General features: G+C 39.0%; 1 protein-coding gene across 2 annotated transcripts in view; it reads left to right on the top strand.

The window, feature by feature from the left end:
- The window catches only part of A1CF (APOBEC1 complementation factor), a 34,629-nt gene extending 30,395 nt beyond the window's left edge, over positions 1-4,234 (top strand). For both annotated transcript variants that reach the window (XM_065407726.1, XM_065407724.1), the window contains exons 10-11: positions 2,000-2,133; positions 4,083-4,234. In XM_065407726.1, coding sequence (XP_065263798.1) covers positions 2,000-2,133; positions 4,083-4,234 — 286 coding nt within the window. The remainder of the gene's footprint in view (positions 1-1,999; positions 2,134-4,082) is intronic.
- The last annotated feature ends 9,243 nt before the right edge of the window (positions 4,235-13,477 follow it).

Genomic DNA, 13,477 nt, shown 5'->3' with positions numbered 1-13,477 from the left:
TCATCTTCTGACTGGAGCATTCCCAATGTGCACGGAATCTTTGGTGAACTTAGCTGCAAAGCTCTGGCAAGACTCTACTGAGCCTGTGTGAACTGCAGTTTTTCAAAGGCTTTTAACTTAGCCAAATTTTGGCAGATTTTTCACAGGGATGGCAAAAATCAGATCCCTGATGCAAAGGCCACCGTGACCCTCTGCCAAATTTCAAGCCCCTGCTCCAAAGCATTGGGGCATTACAGCTTTTCAAAGAAAAGATCTCCAGGATTTTTTAACAGTCAGCAAAACAATGTATTTTCCCATAAACTTAACTTTTGGAAATGGATGAACCATTTTTTAATTTTCCAAATTAAAAAATTAAAATCAGTCTGAGGCAGACAACTAGCTTGGAAAATTTCAGTCCAAACAGTTAAAATTTAGCAAAGTATAAACAAAGTATAAGGGTCTTACAATGGGAAGTGTTGGGCAACCTTAATAATAGGCTGTGCCACTAACCCTGTCTATAATTATACCAACTAGGAATCAAACAGGGTATATTTCCACTGCTAACCTATAACAATATTTTGGATACATTTCACCAGATCACACCACATCATGTAATCAAAAAGAATTGTTGATGAGTCATATTTAACAAATATCCACTCCATATTTAAAAGTTACACCTCCAGTTTGAGGGAGTTTGCAAAAATAAGCAGAAATATGCAAGTTTTCAAGATACATGGCTTTTTTTCCTGCATGAACCGTGAACTTCAGGCTGCTAACGTTTTGTACTAGTGCATACATTAATATTAAGTAAGTGTTTTTCTTTTATAGTAGTGTTTTTCTCAAATACATATTCTCTCAGAATATCAATAATGCACCATTTTTCTATTTGAGCAAAATACTTGACAGGGGGTATGAATTGTCACACTGTCATCTTTAGAATAGGATGCAGTTTTGTTGTAGCCCCGTTGGTCCCAGGATATCCAAGAGTCAAGGTGGTTGAGGTAATATCTTATATTGGACTAGCTTCTGTTGGTGAGATAGACAAGCTTTTGAGCTTACTCAGAACTGTTCTGTAGGGCTGGGAATTGTACTCTGAGAGTTTGTCTACACTGCAATTAAAAACCTGGAGCTGGCCCGTGCCAGCTGACTCAGGCTCACCGGGCTCAAGCTAAGGTGCTGTTTAATGCAATGTAGACGTTCGGGCTCAGGCAGGAGCCTGGGCACTAGGGCCCTGCAAGGTGGGAGGGGCCCAGTGCTCAGACTCCAGCCTAAGCCCAAATGTCTACATCAAAACTAAACAGCCCCACGAGCCTGTGTCAGCTGGCACAGGTAAGCCGCAGGTGTCTAATTGCGGTATAGACATACCCAGAGTGTCACAGCTAAATACATGTTAGAACAGACTAGCATTAGTAACCCTAACACCCCTCCGGTCATAGGGGGGAAAGAAAGGGAGAGGGAAAACAAAGACATCTGCGGGGGGAGGGGTGATAAGAGTAAGTGGGTTATAGCTGGTTGTAATAAGCTATAAATCCAGTGTCTCTGTTCAGTCCATGATTTTTAGTCTTGTAAAGTTATGAATTTAGACTCCCAGACTCATCTTTTGGAGGTGTTGTGCAGGTTTCCTTTGAGGATAAAGACTGAGAGGTCAGATATGTAGTCATTATTTTGTGAAAAGTGTTCACCCATGGGTGATACAGTGTTTTTGTCTTTTATAATTTGAATTTATTTGAGAGCATAGTGCTTGTTTGGTTTCATCCACATAGTTGTTTTGGGGGCATTTAGTGCATTGGATGAGATACATCACATGTTGTGGTCGGCAGGTGTAGGGCCCATGGAGCTTGAAAGGTGCATTGTGGGAGGTTTTGATCATTGTAGCAGAGGAGGTATGTCTGCAGGTTTTGCATCTGTTGTTCTGGCAGGGGCTGGTGCCACTCTGAGTTGGTGTGTCCTGGTCTGTGAGGAGTTTGTGTCTGATCCTTAGAATAGTAAAAACAGCTAATGTTTTATTTCTGATTCATAGACATCCCTTCACACCTCCTAAGCTTAGTGCTTATGTTGAGGAAGCCAAGACATATGCTGCAGAATATACTCTTCAGACCTTGGGCGTTCCCACAGAGGGAGCAGAGACTCCTGCTACAGCTCCTGCTTTTCCAGGTACGTGAAGGTCTGTACTGAGATGCTCTTCTGAAGATATATTTTTGTTTGCTACTTAATTACATATAGCAGGATTGCAGCTATGTTCAAATTCAAAACTACTGAATGGAAATGCACATATTGTCTATCTGTTTACATATCTATGTATCCATTCCTGTCCCCTATTTGTGGAGAGCATAATATAATACTCTGGGTTATGATAGTTTGCTGACATAAGAATGCATGTTTTCAAATGATGAACTATGACTTCACTGTAGGATCAAGTGAGAGAGGATGGGAGGAGAAAACTTGTTTAAATAAGTTTTGGAGATGGGCTTGAGCTAAAAAGTTTGGATTTGGATCTGCATCAGAACTTCTTCAAAGTTGGGAGTGTTTGGAGCTACAGTTTTGATTTGACCTACTAGAGAAATGAGGGCAGTCACTAAATTTAGGTCCTGATCCAAACTTTCCCAACATTCAAAAGCATTAGGACTCATTGTTCCAGTCTGGTGGCCCATCTCTGATAAATAGCTTTAATAACTAGCCAAAATGGCTAGAAACATTATGGAAAATATCAGGCAGAAACACAAATCCAGTTTACAGACACTGCATTTACACTGTTCTCCACTGTGAATGTGCTTCTGAGATCCTGGGAATGCCTTGAGCCAAACTGCACACGAAGCATGCATTAATCATACTACTGAATTGTTTGCAGTATCTTGAGGATGGATTCAATAGTATTATATATATATCCAGCTTCCTGCCACAGAAGTCCGCAAAAGCCACAGAAAAATCAATTTGTCTGGGTTTGTGAAGGCTTCCGCAGCATGTAAGCCAAATGGACTTTTTATTGAATCCAGTCCCCACTTACTGCTTCATTATAATATCTCCCTTTCTTTCACCCACCCTTTTTATTTGTCTTGGAAGCTTGACAAATACACATACATTAACTTTTCAGCCTGCAACACATTTGACTTTCCGTTATATTTCCATAATTTTCTGAATACTAAGTTAGTCATGTGGGGATAAATCTTGCCTTTAAATGTGTGTGCCTTCAGAGGAGCTCATGCTCCTATGGGTCTGGCTGGGCTCAGCTCTCTGCTCCAGACTTTTCAACCTGGCCACTGGTGCATGGGGTTGCAACACTGCTCACATTTGGCCCAGCCCTCCTAATAGTCTTGCTGCTCTTGAACTCCGCCCCAGGGGCCACATGCAAGTCCTCTCCACAGCCTCCCACCCAACCCTGGGATCAGTACCTGAATCCCTCCCTGGAACCTCCCCTTCCTGGGACCACCCACTTTAGCCCATCCCACTTGAGCCACTTGAAATGTTGGGGAGGTGTGCTCTATAGCCATATGAAGCGTAATTTCCACATTTTCCCAAGATTACATATTGGAAATATCTCTCTTCTCTACATGATGTTACTTATACACACACACACATTCTGTGAGGAGACTGTGGTAGTGATTAAGCGTGACTGAATGGTGGTATGCAATTCCATCATTTATACAGATTTCTCATCATGAAACCTGACCGGGAACATCCTTGTGTTACAGATATGTCTTGTCCTCCATATGCCAAGTGTGAAGTAGAGAATATAGGCCTATAGTAACATCCTTAGTTTAGAGATAACCAAATACTAGGGGGAAATCATTCAGTGAATAGCGGGGCGGGGGAGGGAGTTGGGAAATGATGTGTTCTACAGATTATATATGAAAACTCTGCTAATTAGCTATACCAAAACTGTCACTGTCCAATATGAATGCAAAGTAAAGGAAAATTATCATTTATAACAGCTGATAAACCCAGATGTCAGAACAAGTAAGTATATTTAATCTAACAAATATACTGTTACCATTGACAGTGAAATCTCCACCTGTTTACGTAATCGTATAGACAAAAGGATGGTTATCAGCTGTATCAGGTATATTCGCATAACAATGCATTTTTGTGTTTGTTTTTCACTGCAGGATACACCATTGCTAATCCAGCTGCTACTGTACCAGCTACACAACTAAAACAAGCAGTGACGCTGGGACAAGATTTAGCACCTTACGCAACGTATGAAGCCTACCCTGCCTTTGCAGTGGCTACTCGTAGTGATGGTTATGGAACGTTTTGAGAGACTATTTTGTTTTGGTTTTTTTAAATGAATGTTTTCTTTTAATCAAGTGCAGCAAGAGGCTAGCTCAGTGTGATAATTATTGTGACCTCACGATTTTAAACTAATCTATTGTCCAAAATTAGATTTAGTGATAGTTTTATACTTCTAGATTGATAGTTTTACAATGGAACATATACCAAAACAAATTTTAAAAATCAGTTAAAAATCAATTTTTCACACTGGAAAAAAAACAACAAATTACTTTGGCCCAGGAAAAAGTTCTTAAAGGTTCTCAGGTATATATTACTGTGTGTGCTTACAAACAATAATCCATGCCAAATACAGAAATATTCCCAATTATGTAGCAACTTTAGAGCTTGAAAAGCAGTTCGCCGTCTCAGATTAGCTAGCTATGTTATCGTACCCATATTCATGGTGCATAGCAAGACTTAAAAGCAGAAAGAGGGGCAGTTAGGCACCCAACTCCCACAATTTTGTTAAGTCTCCCCCTAATTCCTCAGGGGCACAAGTGCAGGACCGGCTCCAGGCACCAGCGCAGCAAGCAGGTGCTTGGGGCGGCCAATGGAGAGGGGCGGCACGTCTGGCTCTTCGGCAGCAATTCGGCGGCGGGTCCCTCACTCTGTCTCGGAGGGAAGGACCGGCCGCCGAATTGCCACCGAAAAATGAAGCGGCGGCGGTAGAGCTGCCGCCGATGGCGGCTTTCCCCCCCCCCCCCCCCCCCCCGCCGCTTGGGGCGGCAAAAATGCTGGAGCTGGCCCTGCACAAGTGGGCTATACACAGGGGCAAAAGGGAGTTAGAAAGAACAGAATCCTCTTTCCAGGTTGCTGAGTGGTAGTGTAGCTCCACCTCAACCACTACTGCATGACATGAATGGTCGGTGGGATCACTATCCTTCCCCTTGAGAAACAGCAAATCTCTCACTCCCTTCTACAAAACAATTCACTTCCTCTGCATAGCAAAGCTCCCATGCTATCCCCAAACCGAGCCTGTGTGTGCTGGCTACCACCCCAGTCCAGTACCACTGCCTGGCTCTCGCTAAATTAGCTACATTATGTCTCTATCTCTGTTTTCCTTTCTTCCTCTCAGCTGTGTGTATGGATAGGAGGGGCTTTTTGTGTCCTTGGATGCCTCTTTTGTACTTGTACCTCATTCACATAAACCAATGGGGTACAATGGGTTTCTCTGCCTGCTCATAAGCGTAATGAGTTAGATGTGCCCTGACCATGCCTAACTTTCATGAGCCTATGTTGGCCCATGTGCACCTCCACCCAGCTAGAAAATCCTACTATACCCTAGGTCAAGCAAACAATATGTGAAATGTAAGGCAACCCTGGGTGCACAGAGGTCCTGCATGCAGCTTTGGTTCCTTTGAAAATCATATCTGAGCCTAGCTTCCATATAAACACTAGATTAGAGGCATTAAACATTCATTTAGGTATCTAAAATGTTTTGAAAACTCTGGCCAATATAGCAAATGCTGGTTTTCAGACATTTAGCAGTAAAATCTGATGTGCTTGTTTATGTGCATTTCAGAGCTGATTTGATGTTTAATGTAGAGGATAGGTTTCAGTCACTGGAGTTTTCTCTATCCCCTTGTAGTGCTTAAGTCTTTATAGAAGAAGGCAAAATCTCAACAAAATAATGTATTTTCAACTCCCATCCCTTTGCCCTAGAGAGTAAATAATTTAGAAAAGCAGCCCGTAACTACTAATGGTGCAATCCAAAAAGGGCTTGTTTATCATGGCTGATTTTCAGTTAAACCAGGCCATGAGAATTCAGAAGTGAGATTTAATCATCTTGCTTGCTAAACCTCTCTGAAGATCAGTGTGCTTCTAGCACAAGTCATCTCAATGGGACAAATTCACTGTGGGTGTAAGCAAGTTCTTGGAATTACATCCTCTTACACTAGCAGTTAATTGCCTATTGTCCCTTAGAGCATTGTCCTCTACTATAAAAATTATACTAAGAGAAATTTAAAGCCATATAAAATGTAAGAAAATGGAACTTTGGAGAATTCTGCCTGTGTTCATCAACAGTTTAGCACGACACTGAAGCCATGTCAAACTTGCATTATAATTTAAACCAATAGAATCTTTTAATGGCCTTTTGGCCAAAATCCAGTGAAGTATCAATTTAAGATGAAATATCATCTGTTGCAGTCTATAGCCGGCCTTTGCAATTGACTAATTAATTGAACAATATGTTTTCCCATTGTATTTATTAGTCTTGTGACAAGTATGGTAAGGGTTTGTGCAATGCCTGGTCTTATTACAATTTCTGAGGGTTGCAAGTTGATAGTGATCTTTTGAACCTCCCAAAAGCCATTGTACGTATGCCTTTTAAGTTTCTTTAAAAAAAAAATCAGCTGTTGAAACGACCTGATATCTCCATTAGCCTGAGGAGCCAGAGCCCATAGGCTGTAAAATGACATTATATCATACATGCACGCTATGGTGATATTAAAATTCCCCTTTGATTTACAGCATGGGAGAAACATCCTTTCACTGCAATATCAGTCACCTCAGACCTACCCAGGAAAACCATCTCCTCTCCAACAAGTGAAAAGACTGAGATATAGCACACATCTTTTAATCACACCAAAATGTGGAGCGCTTCGAACTGTAAGATACTGCATTCCAATTCCTGAGGGGATGATAAGGTAGACTGGTCTTTCTGAGCATCTCAGAAAGCTTGCATTCTCCTTTCACATGATATTTCTGCGGGATGTAGAGCCTATAGTTCATACTGTAGCCACACAGACCCTCCTAGTGTGTATCCCACTGTACCCCTATGGTACTCACTTCACTTTAAGCCTAGTGAGTCAACACTAGTTATGAAATTGTGTACTCAGAAAGCTGACATTTTTGAGAAGATAAGCTCAAAGAAGTTTGCTGAATGTGAGACTTGATTTTTTTACTACTGTAAATATGCAAACATTATAGAAAATGTAGGGCTCTTTGGTTCTAGACATATCACACAGAAATGTACCTGAGGCACCAGATCTGGACCCAATTTTCCCAAAATTCAAGAGTGTTCATATATGAGGTTTTGGTTTGGGCCCATTTTTAATTAATAAAACTTGAGCTAAGACTAAACTATACTAAATTACAGAAGTTGCACCTAAGTAACATCAATAATTTGCAATGCTTGAAATGAAATTAAATTAAACAATCAGCAAGAAAACACACTGTAGATTGTTCATAGAGTGAGGAAGCAAGAACCAGACACAATACAGTTGTGCAGCTCCAGACAATAGCAATCACACCTTGTAACACAAACTTGCTTTTATAGACACAAAGTACTGCCTTGTAAGATGCTCTGATGACAACTGACATCACTCTAACAGGATCCTCCTGAGACAATGCTACAGTTTGCACATATAAGAGCAGAATAAGAAAGCTTAACCTATGGTCCTGGATTTCTAGTTTTTCCTTATTAGGTGAACTGTAAATGTTACTCTATGCATATGAAATCAAGAAAAATAAGTCCTGACCCAAATCTCGCTTCCTTTAAAAAATCATATATTTTATTGCACAATTTGGAGTATGAAGTAATTATAAGTTCAAAACTAGTAGAGTCCAAAATAGAGACAGAGAGCAATAAGTTATTATTCACAATAATTCAGTACTAGTCTCTTTTTAGTGACAAAATGTCGTGCATGTTAATAAATGGTTATTAAGGGCCTCAGAGATAATAGTTTTAGTACAAAGAGAAAGGAAGCTTAGAATAGCTCAGTCTATATCTCAACGTTATCCACAAATATCAGATTTTCATATTGTAGTCACTGGTCATTTTTTTAATGCCACTATTTCAGCTATGCACCTTCTCCATCAAAAAGCAAAACAAGTACTTTCACCACCTTTCACCCATTGACACACCGGTTACATGAGAGGCACTCAATGCTAAAAAATTACCTGATCCTGCCTGACCCAGTGTAGTTAAGACTGTTGCCTTGATTTCAATGAGAAATGGATCAGGCCCCAAATTTGTAAACCAGTATATGTGAAACAACGACACTGTGAAAATTATTTTGCTTTCTAAGTAGAGTTTTATATATATATAAAGCTCTTCAAAGCACATTGGTATATGAAATAGTGTTTACTAGACTAGTAACAGTTAAGTGTTTGTATTTACCTTTTTCTCGTATTTTTGTGACTTACTTGTAGTAGTAATGGAACAAATGTATAAGTTGTATAGTCTCTAATGTTATTAGTCTACCTATTCCTACAGTGTTTTGCAACTTTGTTATAGAGAGACAGGGATCACTCTTCTAAACCCTAATCACTCTTTTAAATGTATATGCTCTATAGAATTTATATAGGAAACTTAAAGGGACACTGTCAAGATATTTGTAATCATTTTTAAAACTCTTGGTTTTTCTTTTTAGTTCATTATTCTCTGTAACCCACTGGAGGCTTGAGAGTAAACTATGTTTTTAACATTGGGCCTGCTACAGTGCCATTGAAATCCATTGTCCTTGACTACAATGGGAGCAGAATCAGGCCTATTTTCTCTCCACCCATCACACCCATGCCCTGGTTTGGCATCATAAGATTGCTTATCCATGCTGTTTCCAGCTTCCAGGTTGTTTGTTCATTTTAAGTTTTAAAGCATTAGCTTCGGTAAGAAAAAACAATAGTTTATATGGTCTGATTCTGATTGCATTTGATATACACCCATGTAGTTCCACTGAGTTCAATGGCATTATTCTTGATTTAGGCCAGCATGAAAGGAGAATCAAGCACATTGGTTTTGCAAAGTTGTATGAAGGATGGTTTTATCACTTAAAATGAGGAACCCTGCTTTTGGCAAGTCTCTTAATGCCTTTGTGCTCACTGTCTTTATCTGTAAAACTTGCCTAATAAAACTGTCCTTTCCCCTTCTTCCTAGATTAAATTCATTAATGTCTGTAAAGCACATTAGTATCTTCAGCTAGAGAGTGGTATCTAAGTGCAAAGTACTCAGATATAAAAGGAGACTCGTAATCATTTGGGATTTACCCACCTTGGCAGTATCCCTTTAAGGGTTTTTGGAAAACAAAAGGGAAATTACATTGTTTGTCAATTCTTTGGTGCCCCCTAGTCTCTAGAGTGTCATATTAATTTAGTTCATTGTTGTATTGTCAAAAGCTTATTCATACGTCAGAGCCACTTGAAATGAAATGGGCCCCAGTCCTGCTCTTCTTAGGTGAGGTAAAACTCTCATTAACTTCGATGGATGTTTTGCCTGAATAAAAAGTGCAAGATCTGGCCACATTTGTGAAAGTTCAGCTCTTCTGTAACTGCTGGAGCTAATGGAGCTTATTTCTATTTATACACTTTAGACACTGTCTCATTAAGGTGATTAAAAAAAATCATGGCATTCTCCTCTACAATTGATACAGAACTGTTTGCTTGCTGAGAATGACAGCACTGCAGGGAAACCATTTAAGCCCAGCCATTGTACTCAGAGGTTTAAATAATTAATACTATTGTTGGTGTTTTAGCTCAATTTTCCCTTATACATATCCATTTTAAATCATTTTTAGCAATGATACACTAGTGAAAATTGCCAAGAACTAATGTATCCATACATCTACTATTAACGAAAAAGACTTCTGTCAGTAAAAAATGTTTCTCACTTTCATTTGTTAAATAACTATATACTTCTTTTTTTCCAGCTATTTATATAAGGTAAGTTATAACAGGTGCCAAAGCAAAGAAACAGGAACAGTATTAAAAAGTGTGTGCATAAAGCACTTATTTTTGTACTTTTAGTACAATATTTGTATAGCGTTCTAACACTGTGAAATGTAATAAAAATCATACCATCCATTTACTGGAAAAGCAATCATCTGTTTTGAAAAAATAAAATAAAATTTCCATCTAAGAATCAGGAATTCAAGGGATATTGTAAATTGGATTAAAGCAATTTTGTAATTATAGGCTCATCAAAGGGCATTAACTGGACTTTGAAATATCATTAAACTTTCTAAACTAACATGAAAGTTTCTCTGGTTTTTTTGTTTGTTTGTTTGTTTTTTGTCAGTTGGCCGTAGCTTCATCTAAGAGTCATTCTGTGTATTGTACGTAAGAAAACAGTTCAGGTTCTGTTGAGCTCAGTATGGAGTGATGCCACATACAATAAGTATGCAAATAAAAATGTATCATTATTAAGCTGACTCTTCAAATCAAAGATTAAGGGTGTTTTCGGATTTATGTCCCATTTATAATAAATAAGTGATCACTAAAATTAAACGTCAACTGTGCCACCTAGTGGAAAAAATAAATAGTTACATTTGCTTTTTAAAATGGTTACAATAGGAATAGTTATATACGCTATTTAACAATTCTGTGTCCCAGCAGATCAGTCACACCAGACGCACAAAGAAGTACTGGCGATCTCTATGGGAGTGGCTCTGTAACAGTAAGCACTGAGCCCTTTGCTGACTCTCACTCAGGACTAGATATATAATAGCTTCAATTTAAAAGAGCCCCTAGGATTTCAGAAGGACATTCCATAAGGATATAATGTATCTGAAAAGGATATATAATGAAATCAAGATCCAGAGGCCCTGTTATTTTCCTGGAATAGGAACTAAATGGCTTATTTTATTTTAAGGAAAATATGCATCTTCTAAACTGCAAACTGAATAGTTGGAAGTCTAAGAGGTTTGGAATCCAAGGTGGGGTTCATGTGTATGAAACAGACAGAAGAGCCTAGATATTATTCTAAAAACAAGCCAAAATATAACCTGCAACTTGCAAAACCCTCAATATTAGTTTGAGCAACGAGTCGTCCTTGTGGTACCGTAGAGACTAACACATTTATTTGGGCATAAGCTTATTTTAGCCCACGAAAGCTTATGCCCAAATAAATGTGTTAGTCTCTAAGGTGCCACAAGGACGACCCGTTGTTTTTGCTGATACAGACTAACATGGCTACCACTCTGAAACCTGTATTAGTTTGGTTCCTCTCTCCTGCTTTAGGCTGAGCTAGAGCACACACAGCATAAGCAGTTCAGAGTTTACAGAGCTAACGTGTTTTCAAAGCAATCTGTGCCTTCTGTACAACTGCAGTCCGTCAGGGTAGACAGTACTAAATTGTTTTGTACAGTCAAGGTCATTCCAATACTTCAGATAACAGCATTTGTTTGAAAGCTGGCCAGCCCTGAACTATTAGAAAAACAACAATTTTTCAAAAGCTCACTGCTTTTTTTTTCTGCATGGAATGTCTCACAAATCCAAATTCCCAAGCTTCATATAAAAAAAAATCTGGTTTGGCACATACATTTAAGCCTTTGGTGAATGTAAAATCATATATAAAATACAAGAAAAGTATTATAAATTCCATTAAATCTAAGAATTTGTGAATGGTATATATAAGATCTGAATCGGAGCTACGGGAAGGATGGGTTTGGGACTTTGGTTATATAAGCATTTAAAATTCTGGATTGTTATCTGAATCTTTTCCAAACTATCTGTGCTTCTTAGGTCTGTAAAACCAGACAAGGAATCTTGCAAGAAGAAAATTTCTCATGATACTTCTAGTACTTTCAGGATACCAGAATTTTACTCTTGTTCTCAATTAGATTACTGGACCTAGATTTAATAAAATTCCATGGAATGGATTAAGATAACTCAATATATTACATAAATATATTTAAAGGAACATATAGAAACACCACTAAGACATTACTCATAATGAAAGTAACCCCATAATTTATTACCAGTCTCTTGCCCTCCCTTTCACCCTACTTCAGCCAGGATTGAATCATTTCTTTAATTAGATTATAAACTCCTCAGTGCAAGGATCATGTATTTAATTTGTTTAGCAAAGAGCCCAGCACTCTTTGGGCATTGTCTAAAGAAAGAAGGGGGAGAGAGAAGGAATGCACAGAGACTGAGAACAGACAGAAGAGAGAGAGGCAAAGGAAAAAAGCAAGAAAGACAAGTTGTAGCCAGTGTGCAGAATGACACCCTGGAAAAAAGCTAGAGAGAGAGCAATGAGGTCTGTTGGCTAAAAAGGCTTGTACCTGTAACCTAAGAAACTGCTCCTTTTGTTCATGGTTCCTCCTGCTTTCAGAGAAGCAGGACTTTGTACACTCCTTGTAAATAAACAAGATTGCATCAAAGAAAATACCAAACTCCAACAATTTCTTCTCTCACCTGGAACATCCCAGGGCACCAAACGTTGACTAGCCACTCAAGTAAAAAAAAAAAAAAAAAAAGGGGGGAGGGCATCAAGACAAACCTTCTCTGGGACTGCTACTACAGATGTCAATTGAAATTGGATGTGTGGCAATAGTTATCAGACCAAATTCCTCATGGTGTAAATGGGTGAGTCCTCATTAAAGTCAGTGGAGCTGCATTCATTTATATCAGCACACAATTTGGCCCATAGAACACAAATGTGTTCACTAACGTCTGAAAAGCTGCTGTTTATTGAAAATGTGTGTTTACAAAAGTTCAGGTTTTGTGTAATTTTCATTTCTCCTGCTAATGCGGTGACTATCTCGAGTAAAATGATCCCAAATGTCAGTTACCGTGCTGACAAATGGAAACAGTATCACTATCTAAAGATACCACCATGCTATAAATGCATTTTGATGCAGCATGCTTAATCTTGGCACAGGCAGTGATTTCTGTTGGGTATAAGAACCAACTCTCAAAGTGTCTGGCTTGTGCAGTGAATTTCCCCTCAGACTCCCAAGGGAACAGGGTTTTTGCTGGGTTGCCTAGTTCCCCCATGATAGACATAGGCATGACTGGTCTCAGCCCATTCACTATTAGCTTAGACCTGGCTCTTTCAGGGAATAAGGCACAAACGAGAAGTGCTAGCAGAGAAGTAAATGGAATGATCAGACATTGACAAGAGGCAGCCTTTTGCTGGATAAGAGACTTCTGTCGGTTATACTTGTTGAAGGAGACCAAGAAATATATTGGAATGGTGCATCACATGGATATTTTTTCCTTCTTGTTCTGTGAAGTGCAATCAGACAGCATTGGTATCAGTACCAACAAGGACAAGAAGAAAGCAAAATGTCAGAAAAATGCCACTATATTGGACAACTGCACAGCAGCATTTTCCCATGCACTAACCTTCTATTGAAGAAACACCCTAATTGATGTGTTATGTTCAGGTATCGTGTAATATGAAGGTATCTACAACAATGAAAGGCCAGTCAGGACTCCTGAACAACAAGGAAGTGTAGCTCAGGGCAGATAAGGATATAAGATTCTGATTTGTGTCTAAGACATA

Source organism: Emys orbicularis, chromosome 7 (genome assembly GCF_028017835.1).
Source record: "Emys orbicularis isolate rEmyOrb1 chromosome 7, rEmyOrb1.hap1, whole genome shotgun sequence".
Taxonomy (NCBI): Eukaryota; Metazoa; Chordata; order Testudines; family Emydidae; genus Emys; species Emys orbicularis.
The sequence above is the reverse complement of the archived record's forward strand: the minus strand, read 5'-3'. Positions and strand labels throughout refer to the sequence as shown.